At 40.9% G+C, this 26,926-nt stretch overlaps 2 protein-coding genes across 10 annotated transcripts in view; both read right to left on the bottom strand.

Annotated features, from left to right (window-relative positions):
* Nucleotides 1-12,271, bottom strand: part of LOC133624404 (spectrin beta chain, non-erythrocytic 1-like) — a 69,989-nt gene extending 57,718 nt beyond the window's left edge. The window contains exons 1-2 of one of the 3 annotated variants that reach the window (XM_061987907.2): nt 12,114-12,268; nt 12,005-12,026 (exon numbers count right to left, since the gene is read on the bottom strand). The gene's annotated coding sequence lies outside the window, so the exon portion shown is untranslated. Of the gene's footprint in view, nt 1-11,953; nt 11,982-12,004; nt 12,027-12,085 lie in introns of those variants that run through there. The other 2 variants (XM_061987905.2, XM_061987906.2) reach the window with 2 other exon arrangements.
* A 1,010-nt stretch (nt 12,272-13,281) lies between these two features.
* polr3f (polymerase (RNA) III (DNA directed) polypeptide F) overlaps nt 13,282-26,926 on the bottom strand; it is a 30,071-nt gene continuing 16,426 nt past the window's right edge. For all 7 annotated transcript variants that reach the window (XM_061987923.2, XM_061987924.2, XM_061987925.2 and 4 more), the window contains 4 exons: nt 22,240-22,383; nt 14,708-14,815; nt 14,452-14,643; nt 13,282-14,385 (listed from right to left, as the gene is read on the bottom strand). In XM_061987923.2, the coding sequence (XP_061843907.1) occupies nt 14,308-14,385; nt 14,452-14,643; nt 14,708-14,815; nt 22,240-22,383 (522 nt within the window). In that variant the 3' untranslated portion in view covers nt 13,282-14,307. The remainder of the gene's footprint in view (nt 14,386-14,451; nt 14,644-14,707; nt 14,816-22,239; nt 22,384-26,926) is intronic.

The following is a 26,926-nucleotide window of genomic DNA, read 5'->3' as shown; positions in this document are numbered from 1 at the left end:
ACATTCATACAAACAGGAAGTGTACTAGAATCACAATCATAAAAACAGGAAGTGTAGTGCAATCACAATCATACAAACAGGAAGTGTACTACAATCATACAAACAGGAAGTGTACTGGAATCACAATCATACAAACAGGAAGTGTAGTGCAATCACAATCATACAAACAGGAAGTGTACTGCAATCACAATCATACAAACAGGAAGTGTACTACAATCACAATCATACAAACAGGAAGTGTGCTGGAATCACAATCATACACACAGAAAGTGTACTGCAATCACTATCATACACACAGGAAGTGTATTGCAATCACAATCATACAAACAGGAAGTGTACTACAATCACAATGATACAAACAGGAAGTGTGCTGGAATCACAATCATACAAACAGGAAGTGTACTACAATCACAATGATACAAACAGGAAGTGTTCTGGAATCACAATCATACAGACAGGAAGTGAACTGCAATTACAATCATACAAACAGGAAGTGTGCTGGAATCACAATCATACAAACAGGAAGTGTACTGCAATCACAATTATACAAACAGGAAGTGTACTGCAATCACAATCATACAAACAGGAAGTATACTGCAATCACAATCATACACAAAGGAAGTGTAATACAATCACAATCATACAAACAGGAAGTGTACTACAATCACAATCATACAAACAGGAAGTGTACTACAATCACAATCATACAAACAGGAAGTGTACTACAATCACAATCATACAAACAGGAAGTGTGCTGGAATCACAATCACACAAAAAGGAAGTGTGCTGGAATCACAATCATACAAACAAGAAGTGTACTGGAATCACAATCATACAAACAGGAAGTGTACTGGAATCACAATCATACAAACAGGAAGTGTACTGGAATCACAATCATACAAACAGGAAGTGTACTGGAATCACAATCATACAAACAGGAAGTGTAGTGCAATCACAATCATACAAACAGGAAGTGTACTAGAATCACAATCATACAAACAGGAAGTGTAGTGCAATCACAATTATACAAACAGGAAGTGTACTGCAATCACAATCATACAAACAGGAAGTATACTGCAATCACAATCATACACAAAGGAAGTGTAATACAATCACAATCATACAAACAGGAAGTGTACTACAATCACAATCATACAAACAGGAAGTGTACTACAATCACAATCATACAAACAGGAAGTGTACTACAATCACAATCATACAAACAGGAAGTGTGCTGGAATCACAATCACACAAAAAGGAAGTGTGCTGGAATCACAATCATACAAACAAGAAGTGTACTGGAATCACAATCATACAAACAGGAAGTGTACTGGAATCACAATCATACAAACAGGAAGTGTACTGGAATCACAATCATACAAACAGGAAGTGTACTGGAATCACAATCATACAAACAGGAAGTGTAGTGCAATCACAATCATACAAACAGGAAGTGTACTAGAATCACAATCATACAAACAGGAAGTGTACTGGAATCACAATCATACATACTTGTAGTGGTCATAATCATACATATCGATGTCCAGTGTTGTAGTATTTCCATTTTTTTGTCAAATGTGAAGTAGTATTGTAGTATTTCTGTGTACTATTCAATCTAAAGTAGTATTGTAATATTTCCATATTCTACTCAATGTAAAGTAGTATTGTAGTATTTCTGTGAACTGTTCAATGTGAAGTAGTATTTTAGTACTTCCGTGTACTAATCAATGTGAAGTAGTATTGTAGTATTTCTGTGTACTATCCATGTGAAGTAGTATTTGTGTACTAATCAATGTAGAGTAGTAATTCTGTGTACTAATCAATGTAGAGTAGTAATTCTGCTGACTAATCAATGTGAAGTAGTATTTGTGTACTAATCAATGTAGAGTAATATTTCTGTGTACTAATCAATGTGAAGTAGTATTGTAGTATTTCTGTGTACTAATCAATGTGAAGTAGTATTGTAGTATTTCTGTGTACTAATCAATGTGAAGTAGTATTTATGTGTACTAATCAATATGAAGTAGTATTGTAGTATTTCTGTGTACTAATCAATGTGAGGTACTATTGTAGTAGTTCTGTGTACTAATCAATGTGAAGTAGTACTGTAGTATTTCTGTGTACTAATCAATGTGAAGTATTATTTCTGTGTACTAATCAATGTGAAGTAGTATTTCTGTGTACTAATCAATGTGAAGTAGTATTTCTGTGTACTAATCAATGTGAAGTAGTATTGTAGTATTTCTGTGTAATAATCAATGTGAAGTAGTATTGTAGTATTTCTGTGTACTAATCAATGTGAAGTAGTATTGTAGTATTTCTGTGTACTAATCAATGTGAAGTAGTATTGTAGTATTTCTGTGTACTAATCAATGTGAAGTAGTATTGTAGTATTTCTGTGTGCTAATCAATGTGAACCAACGCACGGGAGGGGGGGGGGGGGGGGGGGGGGGGGGGTTGATGTGTGAGGGAGCAGGGTTGGAGTGGGGCCGGCGTTTGGTGGTAGCAGGGGTGTATAATGTAGCCCGGAAGAGTCAGGGCTGCATGGGATTCTGGGTATTTGTTCTGTTGTGTTTATGTTGTGTTAAGGTGCAGATGTTCTCCCGAAATGTGTTTGTCATTCTTGTTTGGTTTTGGTTCAAAGTGTGGCGCATTATTAGTAAGAGTGTTAAAGTTGTTTTATATGGCCACCGTCAGTGTAACCTGTGTGGCTGTTGACCAAGTATGCCTTGCTGTCTCTTACGTGTGCAAGCAGAAGATGCATATAACAAGAGGCTGGGCTGGCACGCTGTTTATACAGATTGTAAAGAGCGCTAAATGCTGTACCATCATGGCACGCCCTTATTATTATTGTAAGGGGGAAAATCGGAGAATATTAATCCCGGGAGTTTTCTGCGAGAGGCACTGAAATCCGGAAGTCTCCCGGGAAAATTGGGGGGGTCGGCAAGTATGCAACTGAGCCGCATCAGAGTGATCAAAGAGCCGCATGCGGCTCCGGAGCCGCGGGTTGCCGACCCCTGGGCTAAGAGATCCAAGAATGTTGCAGAGTAAGCGGGTCTAAAACAGCTGGCCCTGACCAAGCAGGGAAACATATAAATAACCAAGTTAGACCAAGTCTGGGGATTTTTCTTTTTTTCTTGCGTTACCGTAGTTTCTCCGGAGAAAACTGTCTGTGTGCATGGCAATTCAATCCAACCTTGTACTATTTGATTAAGAGTAAATAAAACTCTTGTGATGAATTCACTTTTGTTCCTGTTTAAGATTTGGACTTTCTACTACACTAATCAACGTGAAGTAGTATTGTAGTATTTCTGTGTACTAATCAATGTGAAGTAGTATTGTAGTATTTCTGTGTACTAATCAATGTGACTTGATGTTGTTTGGCTGCTGCATGATGAATGATGATTTGATTGGCTGCTGATGTCAGCTGATCAGCACTCAAGCAGGATGTACATTAGTTGTCCATTAAGGCACTTTGGCGTCCACAGGGAGTTTTTATTGACCACTTTCCAGAATGTTCCACTGCGTGGAAACAAAACACATTTTGTGTCTGATCTACTAAGGTTCAAAGAACAACTACTAAACAGTATACAATATTAGCAGGTGATCTATTAAAGGTTTGCTTGTACTAAAACTGCTGCTCTTTATTTAGTGTCTGACAGACTCATTTAGTACCAAGTGTAATATTTTAATGCTAGACATAGGGAGACATGAAAATAACACGTTACAGTAATGGAGACCAGACGTAACGAAGGCATAAATAATGATCTCCGTGTCACTGGTGGACAAAATGGAACAAATTTTAGTGATATTACGGAGATGAAAGAAGTCTGTTTTAGTAACACTCTTAATGTGTGACTCAAACGAGAGAGTTGTTTTAGTAACACTCTTAATGTGTGACTCAAACGAGAGAGTTGTTTTAGTAACACTCTTAATGTGTGACTCAAACGAGTGAGTTGTTTTAGTAACACTCTTAATGTGTGACTCAAAAGAGAGAGTTGTTTTAGTAACACTCTTAATGTGTGACTCAAAAGAGAGAGTTGTTTTAGTAACACAAGGTGGTATTATTAAATATGTGTATAATTGTTTGGTTGTCAAATGTTAAGGTGGAATTAGTAAATAAATGTCGGTGTCTAGCAGGACCGATAATCAGCATTTACGTTTTCTTGGCGTTGAGTTGCAAAATGTTAGCGGACATCCATTGTTTCATGTCATTAAGACACGCCTCCAGGTGATTGTTTAATGTCATTAAGACACGCCTCCAGGTGATTGTTTAATGTCATTAAGACACGCCTCCAGGTGATTGTTTAATGTCATTAAGACACGCCTCCAGGTGATTGTTTAATGTCATTAAGACACGCCTCCAGGTGATAGTTTCATGTCATTAAGACACGCCTCCAGGTGATTGTTTAATGTCATTAAGACACGCCTCCAGGTGATTGTTTAATATCATTAAGACACGCCTCCAGGTGACTACAATCCTGGGTGTTGGTCAGCTTTAGGGGCATGTAGAGTTGGGTGACATCATCATAACAGTGAAAGCTAACAGGTATGATGTCACCTAGCGGCAGCATGTAGATGCTAAAGAGTGCAGGGCCAAGAACTGAACCCTGAGGAACTCCACAAGTTACCTTAACATAGTCCGAGGTCACATTGTTATGGGAGACACACTGCATCCTGTCAGTAAGATAAGAGTTAAACCACGACAAGGCTAAGTCTGACATACCAATACGTGTTTTGATACGCTCTAATAAAATATTATGATGGACGGTATGGAAAGCAGCGCTAAGATCAAGAAGCAGCATTGATTGATTGATTGAGACTTTTATTAGTAGATTTCACAGTGAAGTACATATTCCGTACAATTGACCACTAAATGGTAACACCCCAATAAGTGTTTCAACTTGTTTAAGTCGGGGTCCACTTAAATTGATTCATGATACAAATATATACTATCATCATAATACAGTCATCACACAAGTTATTTACAATTCGGGGTGTGGGATATTGAGGGATGGGGGGGGGGGGGGGGGGGGGGTTAAGTTTGGTTGGTATCATCACTTCAGTCATCAACAATTGAGAACAGAGAAATGGATATTGAAACAGTGTAGGTCTGACTTGGTAGGATATGTACAGCAAGTAGTGGACATAGAGAGCGAGTGAGAGAGAGAGAGAGAGAGAGAGAGAGAGAGAGAGAGAGAGAGAGAGAGAGAGAGAGATCAGAAGGCATAAGAAAAAGTATCTACATTTGATTATTTACATTTGATTATTAACAATCCGGGGAGGTAGGATGTGGAATGGAGGGTGTTAGTTTAGGGTTGAAGTTGCCTGGAGGTGTTGTTTTAGTGCGGTTTTGAAGGAGGATAGAGATGCCCTTTCTTTTACACCTGTTGGGAGTGCATTCCACATTGATGTGGCATAGAAGGAGAATGAGTTAAGACCTTTGTTAGATGGGAATCTGGGTTTAAGGTGGTTAGTGGAGCTCCCCCTGGTGTTGTGGTTATGGCGGTCATTTACGTTAAGGAAGTAGTTTGACATGTACTTCGGTATCAGGGAGGTGTAGCGGATTTTATAGACTAGGCTCAGGGCAAGTTGTTTTACTCTGTCCTCCACCCTGAGCCAGCCCACTTTGGAGAAGTGGGTAGGAGTGAGGTGTGATCTGGGGTGGAGGTCTAGAAGTAATCTGACTAGCTTGTTCTGGGATGTTTGGAGTTTAGATTTGAGGGTTTTGGAGGTGCTAGGGTACCAGGAGGTGCATGCGTGATCGAAAAAGGGTTGAACGAGAGTTCCCGCCAGATTCCTCGTGGTGCTTTTGTTGACCAGAGAGAAGATTCTATAGAGAAATCTCCTTTGTTCGTTGGTTGACCTTTTTGATTACCTTGGTTGCCATTTCATCACAGGAAAGGTTAGCCTCTAAAATGGAACCTAGGTAGGTAACCTCATCCTTCCTGGTGATAACAATGTCACCCACTTTTATAGTGAAGTCATTGACTTTCTTAAGGTTGATGTGGGACCCAAACAGGATGGATTCCGTTTTACCCAAGTGTATGGATAGCTTGTTGTCAGCGAGCCAGGTGCAAGTTCTACAGAGTTCAGCACTGAGGATTTTCTCCACCTGTGACTTGTCCTTGTCTGATACCAGCAAGGCCGAGTCATCCGCAAACAAGAACAATTCACAGTCGCATGCTGATGACAAGTCGTTTATGTATATTAGGAACAGTAAAGGCCCTAATACACTGCCTTGGGGCACTCCACAGCTCACTGAGAGGGGGGGGGGGGACACGGTGCCGTTCAACTCAACCACCTGTTCCCTCCCCTCCAAGTAAGATTGCATCCAGCTCGATGAGGTTTTGTCAAATCCGATTGCTCTGAGCTTATCCAACAGTATAGCGTGGTCAACGCTGTCAAAGGCCTTCTGAAGGTCCAGCATGACCATGCCCACGTCCACCTCATGTTTGATGTGCTCGCTCACATAGAGAAGGCATGTGTCAGTGGAATGGTTTGTTCTGAAGTCAGATAGAGAAGGCATGTGTCAGTGGAGTGGTTAGTTCTGAAGTCAGATAGAGAAGGCATGTGTCAGTGGAGTGGTTAGTTCTGAAGCCGGATTGGTATTTGTACATGAGTTTATTAGTGGCAAGGTAACTATCGACCTGTTCATAAACTATTTTTTCCACTACTTTCGAAATGGAACTGAGAATAGAAACAGGTCGGTAGTTGCCAGGTTCTAATTTGCTTCCTTTTTTAAAGAGGGGAGTTACTCTTGCTATCTTAAAATCTTTTGGTACTTGGCCTTGTGAAATTGAGAGGTTTATTATGTGCGTGATGATTGGGGCAATAATAGAGGCAGAGTCCCTGAGGAATCTGTAGGGGATATTGTCAAAGCCGGTGGCCTTGTTTGGGTGGAGCGCGCTCAATTTTTTAAACACCTCGTCCGCTGAGACCATTTCTAATTTGAAATCATTGTTGGATACTCCTAGCTTTCTGTAGAAGGCTTTAATGTGTTCTACACCAAAGCGACCAGAGTGGTGGGACAGCTTGTTGACAAGAGTTGCGGCTATGCTGGTGAAAAAGGCGTTAAGTCTGCTTGCTACCTCCATTTTGTCTGTAATGAGGGAGTCACCCTCCTTGATGTTGATGTTGGTGAGTCTGGTTTTAAGTTTCTGGCTGCAACCAGGAAGCTGCTTGTTGAGGATTTTCCAGAGCTCACGTGGCTTATTTGTGTTTTCCTCTATTTTGTCGTTAATGTAATTTTTTTTTAAGGATTTAGTCAGGTTGGTTGTCTTATTTCTTAATTTATTGCATTGCTTTTTGAGTGTTGTAAGGAGTGATTTGAGGTTATTATTATTGGGTTGTTTATCTACTTCTGTTTTGCACTTTTGGTATTCTGAGTATTTTCTGTCTCTGTCTTTTATGGCAGCTATGAGGTCTGGATTCATCCATGGTTCAGAGCGGGCTTTGATCCTGACTGTTCTCACGGGAGCCATGTCATTTAGTATCATTAGGAACGCTGTTTTGAAGCGATCCCAAGCAACATGGACCAGGTTGCTGGCGAGCACAAAGTCCCACTCATCTAATTATAAATTGAAATGATCACTGGAGTATTTTTTAAGGGATTTGGATTGGGCTGTTATGTGGCCGTTGGCTTTGGGTTTAGCTATTTTGCGGGTGTAGAAGGTTAGATAGTGGTCGCTAAGACCACAGATCATGACCCCACTATTTTTTTCAAAGATGACGCATCAGAATCCATCGTTAGCAGTAGATCATTAGTCATTTTTGCGAGGGCTGTCTCCGTAGAGTGATTTGTCCTGAAACCGGACTGAAAAGGTTCACAGAGATTGTTAGACACTAAGTGTTCATTTAGCTGCTGTGCGACAATCTTTTCCAGGATTTTGGAAATAAAGGGAAGGTGGGACACCGGTCGGTAGTTTACCATGAGGTCAGGATGGAGGTTAGGTCTTTTGAGCAGAGGATGAATAACCACTTTTTTGAATGCTAGGGGAACAGTGCTAGAGGAAAGTGATACATTTATAATATTTAGCACTGATGGACCTAAAAATACAAAAAGCTCCTTGATAAGTTTCCCAGGAAGTGGGTCAAGTAAACATGTTGTTTGTTTTATCCCACTTACACGCCGTAATAATTCCTCTAATGTTATTTAATCAAAAAGAGAGAGACTATTTTGGATATATATACAGTCGTATCTGTGTTAATAGAACCCAGTTGTAGCTGGGATGCGTTGTCTTTAATCTCCTTTCTAATGAGTTCAATTTTCTTATTAAAGAAATTACTAAAGTCATCTGCCGAGTGGGTGGAGCTACTGGGAGGTGTCCCTTGTTGGGTTAGCGATGCTACTGTACTGAACAAATATTTAGGATCATTTTTATTGAGGCGGATGAGACTTGAGTAGTAATTGGCTTTAGCTAAGGTAAGCATGCGTTTATAAGTTATTAAACTATCACTCCATGCTTGATGGAAAATCTCAAGTTTAGTCGCGCGCCATTACCTCCCTGCTTGGCTCTCAGCATCAAGGGTTGGAATTGGGGGTTAAATCACCAAAAATGATTCCCAAGCGCGGCGCTTGCTGCTGCTCACTGATCCCCTCACCTTCCAGGGGGTGAACGTGGGGATGAATCAAATGCAGAGGACAAATTCACCACACCTAGTGTGTGTGTGACTATCAGTGGTACTTTACTTTAACATTGAGTACGTTGATTTTAAGTAATATTGAGTACACTGATTTGAAATTATATTGAGTACATTGATTTTAAGTAATATTGAGTCATTTGATATTAAAGTACCATTGAGTACATTGATTTTAAATAATATTAAGTGCACTGATTTTAAGTAATATTGAGTACATTGATATTTGATGACATTCTAAAATGAGCATAAAGTGTTGAAAGCACATGAAATAGTACATAATAATCATGAATACATAACTAATAATTGTTCATGTATGAAGTGTTGAAATGTAGATGAAATAGTACATAATAATCATGAATACATAACTAATAATTGTTCGTGTATGAAGTGTTGAAATGTGGATGAAATAGTACATAATAATCATGAATACTTAACTAATAATTGTTCATGTATGAAGTGTTGAAATGTGGATGAAATAGTACATAATAATCATGAATACTTAACTAATAATTGTTCATGTATGAAGTGTTGAAATGTACATGAAATAGTACACAATAATCATGAATAGATAACTAATAATTGCTCATGTATGAAGTGTTGAAATATACATGAAATAGTACATAATAATCATGAATACATAAATAAAAATTGTTCATGTATGAAGTGTTGAAATGTGGATGAAATAGTACATAATAATCATAAATACATAAATAATAATTGTTCATGTATGAAGTGTTGAAATGTGGATGAAATAGTACATAATAATCATGAATACTTAACTAATAATTGTTCATGTATGAAGTGTTGAAATGTACATGAAATAGTACATAATAATCATGAATACATAAATAAAAATTGTTCATGTATGAAGTGTTGAAATGTGGATGAAATAGTACATAATAATCATAAATACATAAATAATAATTGTTCATGTATGAAGTGTTGAAATGTGGATGAAATAGTACACAATAATCATGAATAGATAACTAATAATTGCTCATGTATGAAGTGTTGAAATGTACATTATCCATCCATCCATCCATTTTCTACCGCTTATTCCCTTTTGGGGTCGCGGGGGGCGCTGGAGCCTATCAGCTACAATCGGGCGGAAGGCGGGGTACACCCTGGACAAGTCGCCACCTCATCGCAGGGCCAACACAGATAGACAGACAACATTCACACTCACATCCACACACTAGGGACCATTTAGTGTTGCCAAATAATAATCATGAATACATAACTAATAATTGTTCATGTATGAAGTGTTGAAATGTAGATGAAATAGTACATAATAATCATAAATACATAAGAAATAATTGAGACAAATGTAGATGAAATAGTACATAATAATCATGAATACATAACTAATCATTGAGAGAAATGGAAATGAAATAGTACATAATCATCATGAATACATAACTAATAATTGAGAGGAATGTAAATGACATAGTACATAATCATCATGAATACATAACTAATTGAGAGAAATGTAGATGAAATAGTACATAATCATCATGAATACATAACTAATAATTGACAGAAATGTAGATGAAATAGTACATAATCATCATGAATACATAACTAACAATTGAGAGAAATGTAAATGAAATAGTACATAATAATCATGAATACATAACTAATAATTGAGACAAATGTAGATGAAATAGTACATAATAATCATGAATACATAACTAATAATTGAGACAAATGTAGATGAAATAGTACATAATAATCATGAATACATAATTAGTAATTAAGACAAATGTAGATGAAATAGTACATAATTATTATGATTACATAACTAATAATTGAGAGAAATGTAAATGACATAGTACATAATCATCATGACTACATAACTAATAATTGAGAGAAATGTAAATGACATAGTACATAATCATCATGAATACATAACTAATTGAGAGAAATGTAGATGAAATAGTACATAATCATGAATACATAACTAATAATTGAGAGAAATGTAGATGAAATGGTACATAATCATCATGAATACATAACTAACTGAGAGAAATGTAGATGAAATAGTATATAATCATCATGACTACATTAATAATTGAGAGAAATGTAGATGACATAGTACATAATCATCATGAATACATAACTAATAATTGAGAGAAATGTAGATGAAATAGTACATAATCATCATGAATACATAACTAATAATTGAGAGAAATGTAGATGACATAGTACATAATCATCATGACTACATAACTAATAATTGAGAGAAATGTAAATGACATAGTACATAATCATCATGACTACATAACTAATAATTGAGAGAAATGTAAATGACATAGTACATAATCATCATGAATACATAACTAATTGAGAGAAATGTAGATGAAATAGTACATAATCATGAATACATAACTAATAATTGAGAGAAATGTAGATGAAATGGTACATAATCATCATGAATACATAACTAACTGAGAGAAATGTAGATGAAATAGTACATAATAATCATGAATACATAAGTAATAATTGAGACAAATGTAGATGAAATAGTACATAATAATCATGAATACATAACTAATAATTGAGACAAATGTAGATGACATAGTACATAATCATCATGAATACATAACTAATAATTGAGAGAAATGTAGATGACATAGTACATAATCATCATGAATACATAACTAACTGAGAGAAATGTAGATGAAATAGTACATAATAATCATGAATACATAACTAATAATTGAGAGAAATGTAGATGACATAGTACATAATAATCATGAATACATAACTAATAATTGAGACAAATGTAGATGAAATAGTACATAATAATCATGAATACATAACTAATAATTGAGACAAATGTAGATGACATAGTACATAATCATCATGAATACATAACTAATAATTGAGAGAAATGTAGATGACATAGTACATAATCATCATGAATACATAACTAATAATTGAGAGAAATGTAGATGACATAGTACATAATCATCATGAATACATAACTAATAATGAGTTTGTGGACAACTAATGAGTCCAAACATCAATCATTTGGAATCAAATGTCCAAATAAAAATGTGTTATTGATCAAGTGGAGTCATCCAGCACGGATTGTGACGTCACATCTAAACACAACTTCCTGTTTGTACTTCAAAATAGAAGCAATGTGAAGAAGAACAATCATGCTGTCATCTTTTCCACAAACAGGAAGTTGTGCTGATCGATGACTTGAACACGAACATCGAGCACCTGAACGCACCATCGGTCACGCCCGCGCAGCGTGATGAAGATGACGATGACGTGACGGGAAGACGACAATAACACTCACCTGGCGATGAAGATGACGATGACGTGACGGGAAGACGACAATAAGACTCACCTGGCGATGAAGATGACGATGACGATGGCGATGGCGATGAAGATGACGACGACGTGACGGGAAGACGACAATAAGACTCACCTGGCGATGAAGATGACGATGACGATGATGAAGAGGATGCTGCTGCAGGAGATGACCACGCCCTCTCGCTTTTCTGCTGCGTTCAATGACTCTTGTAAAACTCAGCGTCCCCTCAAGAGCCAACAAAATGACTTGAGTCTTCCGTCCTGGATGCGCACGCGCACACGCGATTTCCAGCAGGCCGCGCCCACCCCTTCGTGACGTATTTGCCATCAAATGACCACGCCCCCCGCTCATTTGATTGGTCGCTGCAAAGTCTGTCGTTGTGCCTTCAGGAAGGAAACACTCATTTTATTTGTATATTACTTTTATTCTTATATTACTTTTATTCATAGATTACTTTTATTCTAGGATTACTTTTATTCTTATCTAATTTTTATTCATAGATGACTTTTATTCTTGGATTACTTTTATTTTTGGATTACTTTTATTCAGATATCTTTTATTGTTGGATTACTTTCATTACTTTTATTATCATATTACTTTTATTCTTAGATTACTTTTATTGTTATATGACTTTTATTCTTGGATTACTTTTATTCTTATACGACTTTTATTCTTGTATTATTTTTATTTTTATATTACTTTTATTCTTAGATTACTTTTATTCTTAGATTACTTTTATTCATAGAGTACTTTTATTCCTAGATTACTTTTATTCATAATTACTTTTATTCTTGTATGACTTTTATTCTTAAATGACTTATTCTTAGATGATGTGCAGAACTTGGGTTAGGGGTTAGGGTTATGACTGTCAGTGTGTACATTTATCATGATGACATATTTATATTCTTATCTACATATTTACACTATTTATATTCTTACACTATTTATATTCTTTCCTGCATAATTACACAATTTATATTCTTATACTATTTATATTCTTTCCTGCATAATTACACAATTTATATTCTTACCTACATATTTCCATCCTTATATGTGCAACTAGGGTTGCTCTTTTAATAAAATGCATTCACTTCAATATTAGTGTGCTAGGTAGCCTAGCTAACATGCTAGCACAAGTGAAGAAGTTACAAATAGTAACTATTGATACAATCTAACATATTGATTGTATCAATAAAGTTGATTTATTGGACTATTAGCTGTGTGCTAGGTAGCTTAGCTAACATGTGCTAGCACAAGTGAAGGATTGAAGAAGTTACAAATAGTAACTATATTGATACAATTAAAAAACATTTATTGTATAAATAAAGTTGATTTATTGGAATGTTAGCAATGTGCTAGGTAGCTTAGCTAACATGCTAGCACCAGTGAAGGATTGATAACTTTATTGATCGAGGGAAGAAGATGTCCACTCATCAGAAGTCCAACCACTGGTCCAGGTACACACAGTTCCACTCATCAGAAGTCCAACCACTCATCCAGGTACACACAGTTCCACTCATCAGAAGTCCAACCACTCGTCCAGGTACACACAGTTCCACTCATCAGAAGTCCAACCACTCGTCCAGGTACACACAGTTCCACTCATCAGAAGTCCAACCACTGGTCCAGGTACACACAGTTCCACTCATCAGAAGTCCAACCACTCATCCAGGTACACACAGTTCCACTCATCAGAAGTCCAACCACTCGTCCAGGTACACACAGTTCCACTCATCAGAAGTCCAACCACTCATCCAGGTACACACAGTTCCACTCATCAGAAGTCCAACCACTGGTCCAGGTACACACAGTTCCACTCATCAGAAGTCCAACCACTGGTCCAGGTACACACAGTTCCACTCATCAGAAGTCCAACCACTGGTCCAGGTACACACAGTTCCACTCATCAGAAGTCCAACCACTCATCCAGGTACACACAGTTCCACTCATCAGAAGTCCAACCACTGGTCCAGGTACACACAGTTCCACTCATCAGAAGTCCAACCACTCATCCAGGTACACACAGTTCCACTCATCAGAAGTCCAACCACTCGTCCAGGTACACACAGTTCCACTCATCAGAAGTCCAACCACTGGTCCAGGTACACACAGTTCCACTCATCAGAAGTCCAACCACTCGTCCAGGTACACACAGTTCCACTCATCAGAAGTCCAACCACTGGTCCAGGTACACACAGTTCCACTCATCAGAAGTCCAACCACTCATCCAGGTACACACAGTTCCACTCATCAGAAGTCCAACCACTCGTCCAGGTACACACAGTTCCACTCATCAGAAGTCCAACCACTGGTCCAGGTACACACAGTTCCACTCATCAGAAGTCCAACCACTCGTCCAGGTACACACAGTTCCACGGTGAGATTTCTCCTCCTGGGTGACAGTCGTCAAAAACCTGCCAAACAATAAGAAACATTATGGGTACAACCAAGATGGCGGTGACCTTCCACCCTCGTGTTACCGGGCAGAGGCCGCAGGGCGTCTTGACCAGGCCAGTGGGCGGGACGATGGCGTGGACGCTGCGGTAGAGCTTGATGTGTCCGTCCACGCTGCCCAGTGTTCCCTCCTTGGCGGCCATGACGCTCACCTCCACTTTGCCGTCATAGACCAGGGTGTTGAGGATGGTCTCCATGTCCTCCATGGACAGGTCCACCTGCCGCCACACGGACAGCTGTCAGTCACAGTCACAGTCACACGGCGTGAGGGGGCAGGGCTACCTTGCTGATTCCCAGCTCGCAGATGTACTTCCAGACTTCGTGTGAGGTGGCGAAGGAAGCGTTCCTCTGCATCATGGGACTCTGCTTACCGTCCCTGGCCGCCTCCGCCTAACCACGGTCACAACGATAGTATTAAAACTTTACCATCACAACGTTAGCGCTAAAACATTAGTATTAAAACCTTACCATCAAAATGTTAGCGCTAAAACATTAGTATTAAAACGTTAGCGCTAAATCATTAGTGTGGAGGGGGGCGTGGCCTGCGGGCCTGCCGCGGAACGGGGTGTGCCAGGACCAGCCTCAAAGACAGCGGCAAGTGAGTGGTTGGCCCAGGTGGGCCTTGTTATCTAATCACCTGTCACCTTTATGAGACACGTAGTTAAGAGTTGGAGGTGCTGATGAGCGGCCGCAAGAAGAAAAGACATTGTGCTGGAAAGCAGAGGCCGATTGCTATTTATGAAAATAAAACAGTGTTATACTCTGAATTCCTGGCTCTCCTGGCAGTGTGTGGTGGTCCGAAGAACCCACTAGAGGGCAACCTCTACATTTGGCGCCCAATAAACCGGACCACCTGAGGAGATGGAAGCCGACCCCCGGGCAGCATTTATGAACATTCTTGCGGAGGTGACGACGGCCAACTATCGACAGCTGGAGGCGGTCCGCCAACAAGTGTCCCAGCAGAGCCAAATCTTGCAGGCGGGCGGGAGCGGCACTGCCAACATCAGCGGCCGTCTCCATGCAGTGCATGGGGGAAGAAGAGGACCCCCATGCCTTCATAGACATTTTTGTGGCCACAGCGGAGGCATGTGCGTGGCCCAAAGAGGAGTGGGGAGTGCGTCTACTGCCGCTGCTGGCAGGGGAGGCGCAGCGGGCGGCGCTTAGCCTACCGGCAGCCTCCCGCGTGCACTTCCCGGTGCTGGACCGGACCGGTTGCACAGCCGAGGACCACCGACGCCGGTTCCGGGCGCTGCGTCTGGGGACAGAGGACCGCCTGTTCGTGCTTAGACAGCAGCTCCAGGACGCGGCGACACTTTGGCTGCAGCCAAGAGAGGGCAACGACCAGGTGATGGAGCAGCTGGTCACGGAGCAGTTCTTGGAGGCGATCCCAGCGTGGACGGCGGCCTGGGTCCGTTACCACCGGCCCCAAGATCTGGCCGCAGCAGTGACACTCGCCGAGGACCACCTGGCGGTGCACCGCGAGGCGCGAAGGGAGACGACCGTGGAGGCGGCGGAGCGCCAAGCACCAGCACCACGCAGACCGAGCACGCAGTGGGAGGATGCGGCACCGCCGGTCCCGCGGCGCCGCGCAACTAACTTTTTTTATTGTGCTTTCTTGTAGATCCTGGCTGCTGCGTATACAGTGCTTCCCGCGCAGGCGTTCCGTAGGCGTGGGCAGCCCGGTCAAATGCGTCAGGGACCTCCACGCATTGAGGTGAGGCAGGTGATCCAGGTTACCGACCCTCCGACGCCCTCCCCCGGCCCGGGTGAGACGTACTGTATGCCGGTAAGGGTACAAGCGAGTACACACCGGGCGATGGTGGATTCGGGCAGCGAGCAGTCCATGATCCACCAGAACTTGGTTCGACCCGGGGATTTGAGGCAGGCAGCATGGGTGAAAATTAGATGTGTTCATGGAGATGTGCACGAATACCTTGTGGTGCCGGTAGAAATTCAATACGGCGGACAAAAACATAGTGTCAAGGTTGCTGTAAGTGCGCACATTACGCACCCCTTAATCATGGGTACCAATTGGGCGGGGTTTAACAATTTAGTGACGCAGTGTGTGGGGGTGCGTTCACGACCAGTGGGAAAGGGGAATATCTGCGCGGTTCTCAGTGGCGACGCGGGTTCATCCGACACTGCAGAGGGGCAACCGGCGGGGACTTCGCGGGTACCTACCCTACGGAGGATTTCCCCCTCGAGTAGTCTCGGGATGACATTCTGCGCGCAGCCTGGGACAGCGCGGGTATTCCCTCAATTTTCAGTCATTAGAGATAGATTATACAGAGTGAGTCATGACACTCAAACAGGAGAGGAGATCACCCAGTTGTTGGTGCCCAAACGCCGTCGGGAAATGGTTTTCCAGGCGGCGTGCAAAGTATGATAAGACACTCCACCGGGTAATGGTCCGTTTCTATTGGCCAGGTATCCGGGCAGACGTGCACCGCTGGTGCGCGGCCTGCCAGCTGGTCAATCCAGCGGCCGCGGCCATTACCACTCATGGAGGTCCCGTTTGAGCGGATTGGCATGGACCTCGTTGGACCATTTTACCCGAGCACACGGGGATATCGTTTTGCGCTAGTCCTGGTGGATTACGCAACTCATTATCCCGAAGCAGTGCCGCTGCGCTCCATCTCATGTGCTAGACACCGACATCTATTTAATAATACCACCTTAACATTTGAAAACCAAACAATTACACAAGGCGACCGGGTAAAGAATCTGGCTATTATCTTACACCCAACTCTCTCCTTTGAGTCACACATTAAGAGTGTTACTAAAACAACTCTCTCCTTTGAGTCACACATTAAGAGTGTTACTAAAACAACTCTCTCCTTTGAGTCACACATTAAGAGTGTTACTAAAACAACTCTCTCCTTTGAGTCACACATTAAGAGTGTTACTAAAACAACTCTCTCCTTTGAGTCACACATTAAGAGTGTTACTAAAACAACTCTCTCCTTTGAGTCACACATTAAGAGTGTTACTAAAACAACTCTCTCCTTTGAGTCACACATTAAGAGTGTTACTAAAACAACTCTCTCCTTTGAGTCACACATTAAGAGTGTTACTAAAACAACTCTCTCCTTTGAGTCACACATTAAGAGTGTTACTAAAACAACTCTCTCCTTTGAGTCACACATTAAGAGTGTTACTAAAACAACTCTCTCCTTTGAGTCACACATTAAGAGTGTTACTAAAACAACTCTCTCCTTTGAGTCACACATTAAGAGTGTTACTAAAACAACTCTCTCCTTTGAGTCACACATTAAGAGTGTTACTAAAACAACTCTCTCCTTTGAGTCACACATTAAGAGTGTTACTAAAACAACTCTCTCCTTTGAGTCACACATTAAGAGTGTTACTAAAACAACTCTCTCCTTTGAGTCACACATTAAGAGTGTTACTAAAACAACTCTCTCCTTTGAGTCACACATTAAGAGTGTTACTAAAACAACTCTCTCCTTTGAGTCACACATTAAGAGTGTTACTAAAACAACTCTCTCCTTTGAGTCACACATTAAGAGTGTTACTAAAACAACTCTCTCCTTTGAGTCACACATTAAGAGTGTTACTAAAACAACTCTCTCCTTTGAGTCACACATTAAGAGTGTTACTAAAACAACTCTCTCCTTTGAGTCACACATTAAGAGTGTTACTAAAACAACTCTCTCCTTTGAGTCACACATTAAGAGTGTTACTAAAACAACTCTCTCCTTTGAGTCACACATTAAGAGTGTTACTAAAACAACTCTCTCCTTTGAGTCACACATTAAGAGTGTTACTAAAACAACTCTCTCCTTTGAGTCACACATTAAGAGTGTTACTAAAACAACTCTCTCCTTTGAGTCACACATTAAGAGTGTTACTAAAACAACTCTCTCCTTTGAGTCACACATTAAGAGTGTTACTAAAACAACTCTCTCGTTTGAGTCACACATTAAGAGTGTTACTAAAACGGCCTTTCAAATTCATTCCAAATTCGACGCTGAGATCATTATTCATGCGTTCGTTACGTCTCGTCTCGATTACTGTAACGTATTATTTTGGGGTCTCCCTATGTCTAGCATTAAAAGATTACAGTTGGTACAAAATGCGGCTGCTCGACTTTTGTACTGGCTTCCTGTGCACTTAAGATGTGACTTTAAGGTTTTACTACTTACGTATAAAATACTACACGGTCTAGCTCCATCCTATCTTGCTGATTGTATTGTACCACATGTCCCGGCAAGAAATCTGCGATCAAAGAACTCCGGCTTATTAGTGATTCTCAGAGCCCAAAAAAAGTCTGCGGGCTATAGAGCGTTTTCTATTCGGGCTCCAGTACTATGGAATGCCCTCCCGGTAACAGTTAGAGATGCTACCTCAGTAGAAGCATTTAAGTCCCATCTTAAAACTCATTTGTATACTCTAGCCTTTAAATAGACCCCCTTTTTAGACCAGTTGATCTGCAGTTTATTTTCTTTCTCCTCTGCTCCCCCCTCTCTCTTGTGGAGGGGGAGACACACAAGTCCGGTGGCCATGGATGTGCTGGCTGTCCAGAGTCGGGACCCGGGGTGGACCGCTCGCCTGTGCATCGGTTGGGGACATCTCTGCGCTGCTGACCCGTCTCCGCTCGGGATGGTTTCCTGCTGGCCCCACTATGAACTGCACTCTCACTATTATGTTAGATCCACTATGGACTGGACTCTTACTATTATGTTGGATCCACTATGGACTGGACTCTCACAATATTATGTCAGACCCACTCGACATCCATTGCATTCGGTCTCCCCTAGAGGGGGCTGGGGGGTTACCCACATATGCGGTCCTCTCCAAGGTTTCTCATAGTCATTCACATTGACGTCCCACTAGGGTGAGTTTTCCTTGCCCTTGTGTGGGCTTTGTACCGAGGATGTCGTTGTGGCTTGTGCAGCCCTTTGAGACACTTGTGATTTAGGGCTATATAAATAAACATTGATTGATTGATCTCTGCAAAGAGTTTAGCGCAAGCGCTGTTTCAGGTTATCTCCCGAGTCGGAATGCCGAAAGAGATTGTGACTGACAAGGGCACGTCCTTTATGTCACGCACGATAAAGGAGCTATACGGATTATTGGGGATCAAATCCATTCGGACCAGCGTCTACCACCCTCAGACCAATGGGTTGGTGGGGCGGCTGAATAGGACATTGAAATCCATGATCCATGATGATTTAAGTGGACCCCGACTTAAACAAGTTGAAAAACTTATTGGGGTGTTACCATTTAGTGGTCAATTGTACAGAATATGTACTGTACTGTGCAATCTACTAATAAAAGTTTCAATCCATCAATCAATCCGTAAATTTGTGCACGAGGACAAACCAAATTGGCATAAATGGTTGGATTCCCTGCTGTTTGCAATGCGGGAGGTTCCCCGGGCCTCCACAGCCGCGCAGGGTTTTGGACCTTATTAAGGAAAGCTGGGAGGAAGGTCCAAGCCCCAGCAAAAATGAAATACAATACGTCATGGACCTGAGAGCAAAACTCCACATAGTGGGGCACTTGTCACGCAAGAATTTGCTCCGGGCCCAGGAACGTCAGCAGCGCTTGTATAACAGGGGGACGCAGCTATGGAAATTTTCACCGGGAGAAAAAGTGCTTGTATTACTCCCGACGTCCAGCTCAAAATTACTCGCCAAGTGGCAAGGACCCTTTGTGGTCACACGGCGAGTGAGCGATGTGGATTATGAGGTCCGGTGCTCGGACCAGGGCAGAGACACCCAAATTTACCATCTCAACCTCCTGAAAGCATAGATGGAGGCGGAGCCTGGTCCATGGTGACGGTGGTCGAGGAGGAGGAGGAGTTCGGGCCAGAGATCCCGCGCTCTGCCCCGCCTTACCTCCTCCTCTGTGATAATCAGCTCAAGTTAGCGCAGAAAGCAGATGTTGCCAAGCTGCAGCAGCGCTTTTCTGATGTGTTCTCCCCTCGGCCCGGCCGCATGAACCTCATCCAATATCACCTTGAGACCAGGCCGGGGGTTACGGTGCGGTCTCGGCCCTACAGAATCCCCGAACACAAACGCAAAGTGGTTCAGGAAGAATTAAGAGTCTATTCTGGAGTTAGGGGTAATAAAAGAGTCACACAGTGCGTGGTGCAGCCCCATCATTCTAGTAGGGAAGAAGGATGGGTCTGTGCGGTTCTGTGTGGATTACCGCAAGGTAAATGAGGTGTCACGTTTTGACGCCTACCCAATGCCCCGAGTCGACGAGCTCCTGGACTGCTCGTTTTTTCACGACACTGGATTTGACCAAGTGCTACTGGCAGATTCCCTTGTCGCCAGAGTCCAAGGAAAAAAACCGCATTTTTCCACTCCGGAAAGATTGTACCAATTCCTTTCCGTTTGGCTTGTTCGGTGCGCCCGCCTCATGGACCGGGTGCTGCGCCCTCACGCTGCATACGCGGCCGCCTATCTGGATGACGTCATCATCCAGAGTGGTGGCTGGGAAGAACACATGCGGCGAGTGGGGGCGGTGCTCGAGTCCCTGAGGCAGGCGGGGCTCACCGCCAACCCGGCAAAGTGTACGGTTGGCCGGAGGGAAGTACAGTATTTGGGGTACCACATGGGAGGGGGGCAGGTGCGCCCGCAAGTAGATAAAACAGGGGCAAGTGCAGCCTGCCCAACCCCCAAGACGAAAAAAGAGGTGAGGCAATTTTTGGGACTGGCAGGTTACTATCAGAGATTTATCCCCGGTTCGCGGACCTGACCAGCCCACTAACTGACCTCACCCGAAAGGGTGCTCCAGATCTGGTCCAGTGGACGGAGCAGTGCCAGCAGGCGTTTGAAAGGGTCAAGAAGGTCCTCTGCGAGGAGCCGGTCCTACACATGCCTGATTTTTCTCTCCCGTTCTGTCTGCAGGCTGACGCGTCGGGCAGAGGGCTGGGAGCTGTTTTGTCCCAGCAGGTGGGGGGCGTCGACTGCCCCATTCTGTACATCAGCCGGAAGCTCTCCGATCGGGAGGTGAGGTACAGCACCATGGAGAGGGAGTTCCTCGCCATCCGGTGGGCGGTCAGTGCCCTCCGGTACTACCTCCTGGGGCGCTCATTCAGTCTCTGCTCGGACCACAAACCCCTCCAGTGGCTCCACCGCATGAAGGATGCCAACGCGCGGATCACCCGTTGGTATCTAGCTTTACAACCCTACAATTTCAGTGATCCACAGACCGGGGGCGCAGATGGCCGTGGCTGACTTCCTCTCCCGCTCCCTCACGAGGTGGGGAGTAGGCGCGGCCTGAGTCTGGCAGGGGAGGTATGTGGAGGGGTCGTGGCCTGCCGTGGAACGGGGTGTGTCAGGTCCGGCCTCAAAGACAGCGACAGGTGAGTGGATGGCCCAGGTGAGCCTTGTTATCTAATCACCTGTCGCTTTTATTAGCAGCAGCCGGGATAAGACACCTAGCTGGAGTTGGAGGTGCTGATGAGCGGCCGCAAGAAGAAAAGACATTGTGCTGGAAAGCAGAGGCCGATTGCTATTTATGAAAATAAAACAGTGTTAGACCCTGAATTCCGGGCTCTCCTGGCAGTGTGTGGTGGCAACCTCTACAATTAGTATTAAAACGTTAACATCAAAGCATTAACGCTAAAACATTAGTATTAAAACCTTACCATCAAAACGTTAGCGCTAAAACATTAGTATTAAAACGTTACCCTCAAAGCATTAACGCTAAAACATTAGTATTAAAACGTTACCATCAGAACGTTAGCGCTAAAACATTAGTATTAAAAGGTTAGCATCAAAACGTTGGTGCTAAAACCTTAGCAGGGACTGCCCCTGCCGCCCCCCAGGCACACTCACCTTGGTCTGCAGGAACTTGAAGCACTGCTGGTTGAGAACCTCCACAAACTCTGACTCAAAGTCCTGGTCGCTGTACCACGCCCCCCCTGTCACCGAGCGGTCAGGTTGCACGTTGTACAACATGTACACCTTCTTCTTGGACGCCTGCACACATATAGTACACATATAGTACACACATATAGTACACACATAGTACTGTGGTAGCCACTTTTGTGTTATTTATATTTCTGTAGTCCTGCATATATTATAAAGTTATATTCATTATTTGTTGCTTGATGAATACCTGGGCCTACTGTGCTACTGTACTTTAAATGTTTGTCATTATGGTAGCCATTTTTGTGTTATTTATTTTTCTCTAGTACTGCATATTAGAGCTCCAGCTATCAAATATTTTAGTAATCGAGTATTCTATTGATCGATTAATCGAGTAATCGAACAAATCCTTTCTTTTTGTTGTTGTCCTGTCCAGCTTCTCAGTAGATGTAGATGATCTATATCGGCTCTACATATTTACTTTACAAAAGACAAGTGTGAGATACTTATTTGTATTTTGACTTGATTAAATGTATTGATATTATTATTTGGTGCAACCAGAGCAATATTTTTGCTGAATTAAGGTTTAATTATACATGTTAAGATGTGCCCTCAATTATTACGTTTGGCCTAATTGTCTTTTATTTCCTAAACGCCTGTTTTCATTATTGAAGGCTGACATGCACAGCTGAAATGCGTCTGTGGTTGATTGGGCCAATTTGTGTGTGCTAATAAAAACAGGTGCGCTCACAGCCCTATGTGCTGTGTGCTGTGACCACATACACCAAGTTCTTGTCTCTCAAGTGTTTTTGATGATTATTATATGGTGCCGTTTAAATGGTGCTTTCTCCACGCAAATCTGCTGAACTGTTTTCTAGCTGCCAACAATACATAAACAATATAAGAAGACAAACCACTTAATAATGACAACAACAGTTTTACATTTGAAGAATGCAACACAGTTCACTGCATGCAAAATAGTCATCAATGTTCATTTTGCCATCATAACATGTTTGAGATGAAAACACATCAAAATGAATATTCCCTGACAAAGTTAAAATAAAACTACATTCTTAGTATCAACAATTAAACAATAAGAACAGTTTTCATGATATCAAACATAAAAAGTAAATCAGGTAGTGCCATTAATACTGCATTTGAAATGTGCAGTGTATGATGTGTGACGTAAACACGCTGTGCAACACCTAAACATTTGAAATGTGCAGTGTATGATGTGTGACGTCAACACGCTGTGCAACACCTAAACATTTGAAATGTGCAGTGTATGATGTGTGACGTCAACACGCTGTGCAACACCTAAACATTTGAAATGTGCAGTGTATGATGTGTGACGTCAACACGCTGTGCAACACCTAAATAGTCCGTGACAAACGTGAGCTTTATGCCATGTCCATAGGAACACAGAGAGTTTCAAAAAGACCTGTTTGGGGTTAAAACAATGTCCCTCCACACAAGTGTCATTTTAAAAATGTCTATGTCTACACAGACGCACGCACGCGCACGCGCACGCGCACACGCACACGCACACACACACCTGCTGTCATGCACTTTTTGTCCAATCAGAAGCCTGAAGAAAGCAGCAATATCTGACTTGGTGGCATTATGTTTATTTTGATATACTTTAGATGTACAATGACATGTACATTATCTTTAAAACCTGCCTGCACGTACACACAATCCTGGGAACATTATTAAAGAATCCTGGGAACATTATTAAAGAATCCTGGGAACATTATTAAAGAATCCTGGGAACATTATCAAAGAATCCTGGGAACATTATTAAAGAATCCTGGGAACATTATTAAAGAATCCTGGGAACATTATTAAAGGCCTACTGAAAGCCACTACTAGCGACCACACAGTCTGATAGTTTATATATCAATGATGAAATGTTAACATTGCAACACATGCCAATACGGCCGGGTTACATTACTAAAGTGCAATTTTAAATTTCGCACAATATATCCTGCTGAAAACGTCTCGGTATGATGACGTCAACGCGTGACGTCACGGATTGTGGAGGACATTTTGGGACAGCATGGTGGCCAGCTATTAAGTCGTCTGTTTTCATCGCAAAATTCCACAGTATTCTGGACATCTGTGTTGGTGAATCTTTTGCAATTTGTTCAATGAACAATGGAGACAGCAAAGAAGAAAGCTGTAAGTGGGAAGCGGTGTATTGGCGGCCGGCTGCAGCAACACAAACACAGTCGGTGTTTCATTGTTTACATTCCCGAAAGATGACAGTCAATCTTTACCATTGGCCTGCGGAGAACTGGGACAACAGAGACTCTTACCAGAAGGACTTTGAGTTGGATACGCAGACACGGTACCGTGAGTACACAGCCGCGGCTTCCAAACATTTGATCGCTTGCCCGTACGTAACTTTGGTGACTTTGGGGAAATATATGTGCTGTATGAACTTTGGGGAGGTGAACGGTACTTTGGGCTGTGGGATTGAGTGTGTTGTGCAGGTGTTTGAGTTGTATTGGCGGGTTATATGGACGGGAGGGGGGAGGCGTTTGTTATGCGGGATTAATTTGTGGCATATTAAATATAAGCCTGGTTGTGTTGTGGCTAATAGAGTATATATATGTCTTGTGTTTATTTACTGTTTTAGCTGAATATCAGGTCCCACCCGCCTCTCACAGCATCTTCCCTATCTGAATGGCTCCCACTGCCCTCTAGTCCTTCACTCTCACTTTCCTCATCCACCAATCTTTCATCCTCGCTCAAATTAATGGGGAAATCGTCGCTTTCTCGGTCCGAATCGCTCTCGCTGCTGGTGGCCATGATTGTAAACAATGTTTGGATGTGAGGAGCTCCACAACCTGTGACGTCACGCTACTCGTCTGCTACTTCCGCTACAGGCAAGGCTTTTTTATCAGCGACCAAAAGTTGCGAACTTTATCGTCGATGTTCTCTACTAAATCCTTTCAGCAAAAATATGGCAATATCGCGAAATGATCAAGTATGACACATAGAATGGACCTGCTATCCCCGTTTAAATAAGAAAATCACATTTCAGTAGGCCTTTAAAGAATCCTGGGAACATTATTAAAGAGTGAATGTGCTGCTGAAAGCCAACACTTATAGAATTATAAGCACGCACTAACCAAACCCTTTTGCATGTTTAAGTGTCTATATAAAGTGTCTATATAAAGTGTCTATATAAAGTTTCTATATAAAGTTTCTATATAAAGTTTCTATATAAAGTGTCTATATAAAGTGTCTATGTAAAGTGTCTATATAAAGTGTCTATATAAAGTGTCTCTATAAAGTGTCTATATAAAGTGTCTATATAAAGTGTCTATATAAAGTGTCTATATAAAGTGTCTATATAAAGTGTCTATATAAAGTATCTCTATAAAGTGTCTATATAAAGTGTCTATATAAAGTGTCTATATAAAGTTTCTATATAAAGTATCTATATAAAGTTTCTATATAAAGTTTCTATATAAAGTGTCTATGTAAAGTGTCTATATAAAGTGTCTCTATAAAGTGTCTATATAAAGTGTCTATATAAAGTATCTCTATAAAGTGTCTATATAAAGAATCTATATAAAGTGTCTATATAAAGTGTCTATATAAAGTATCTATATAAGTATCTCTATAAAGTGTCTATATAAAGTATCTATATAAAGTGTCTATATAAAGTGTCTATATAAAGTGTCTATATAAAGTATCTATATAAAGTATCTATATAGTGTCTATATAAAGTATCTATATAAAGTGTCTATATAAAGTATCTATATAAAGTGTCTATATAAAGTATCTATATAAAGTATCTATATAAAGTGTCTATATAAAGTATCTCTATAAAGTGTCTATATAAAGTGTCTATATAAAGTGTCTATATAAAGTGTCTATATAAAGTGTCTATATAAAGTTTCTATATAAAGTATCTATATAAAGTTTCTATATAAAGTTTCTATATAAAGTGTCTATATAAAGTGTCTATGTAAAGTGTCTATATAAAGTGTCTCTATAAAGTGTCTATATAAAGTGTCTATATAAAGTATCTCTATAAAGTGTCTATATAAAGAATCTATATAAAGTGTCTATATAAAGTGTCTATATAAAGTATCTATATAAGTATCTCTATAAAGTGTCTATATAAAGTATCTATATAAAGTGTCTATATAAAGTGTCTATATAAAGTGTCTATATAAAGTATCTATATAAGTATCTCTATAAAGTGTCTATATAAAGTATCTATATAAAGTGTCTATATAAAGTGTCTATATAAAGTATCTATATAAAGTATCTCTATATAAAGTATCTATATAGTGTCTATATAAAGTATCTATATAAAGTGTCTATATAAAGTATCTATATAAAGTATCTCTATATAAAGTATCTATATAGTGTCTATATAAAGTATCTATATAAAGTGTCTATATAAAGTATCTATATAAAGTGTCTATATAAAGTGTCTATATAAAGTATCTATATAAAGTATCTCTATATAAAGTATCTATATAGTGTCTATATAAAGTATCTATATAAAGTGTCTATATAAAGTATCTATATAAAGTGTCTATATAAAGTATCTATATAAAGTATCTCTATATAAAGTATCTATATAAAGTGTCTATATAAAGTATCTATATAAAGTATCTATATAAAGTAT

Source organism: Nerophis lumbriciformis, linkage group LG27 (genome assembly GCF_033978685.3).
Source record: "Nerophis lumbriciformis linkage group LG27, RoL_Nlum_v2.1, whole genome shotgun sequence".
Taxonomy (NCBI): domain Eukaryota; kingdom Metazoa; phylum Chordata; class Actinopteri; order Syngnathiformes; family Syngnathidae; genus Nerophis; species Nerophis lumbriciformis.
This window is presented reverse-complemented; position numbering and strand designations above follow the sequence as displayed.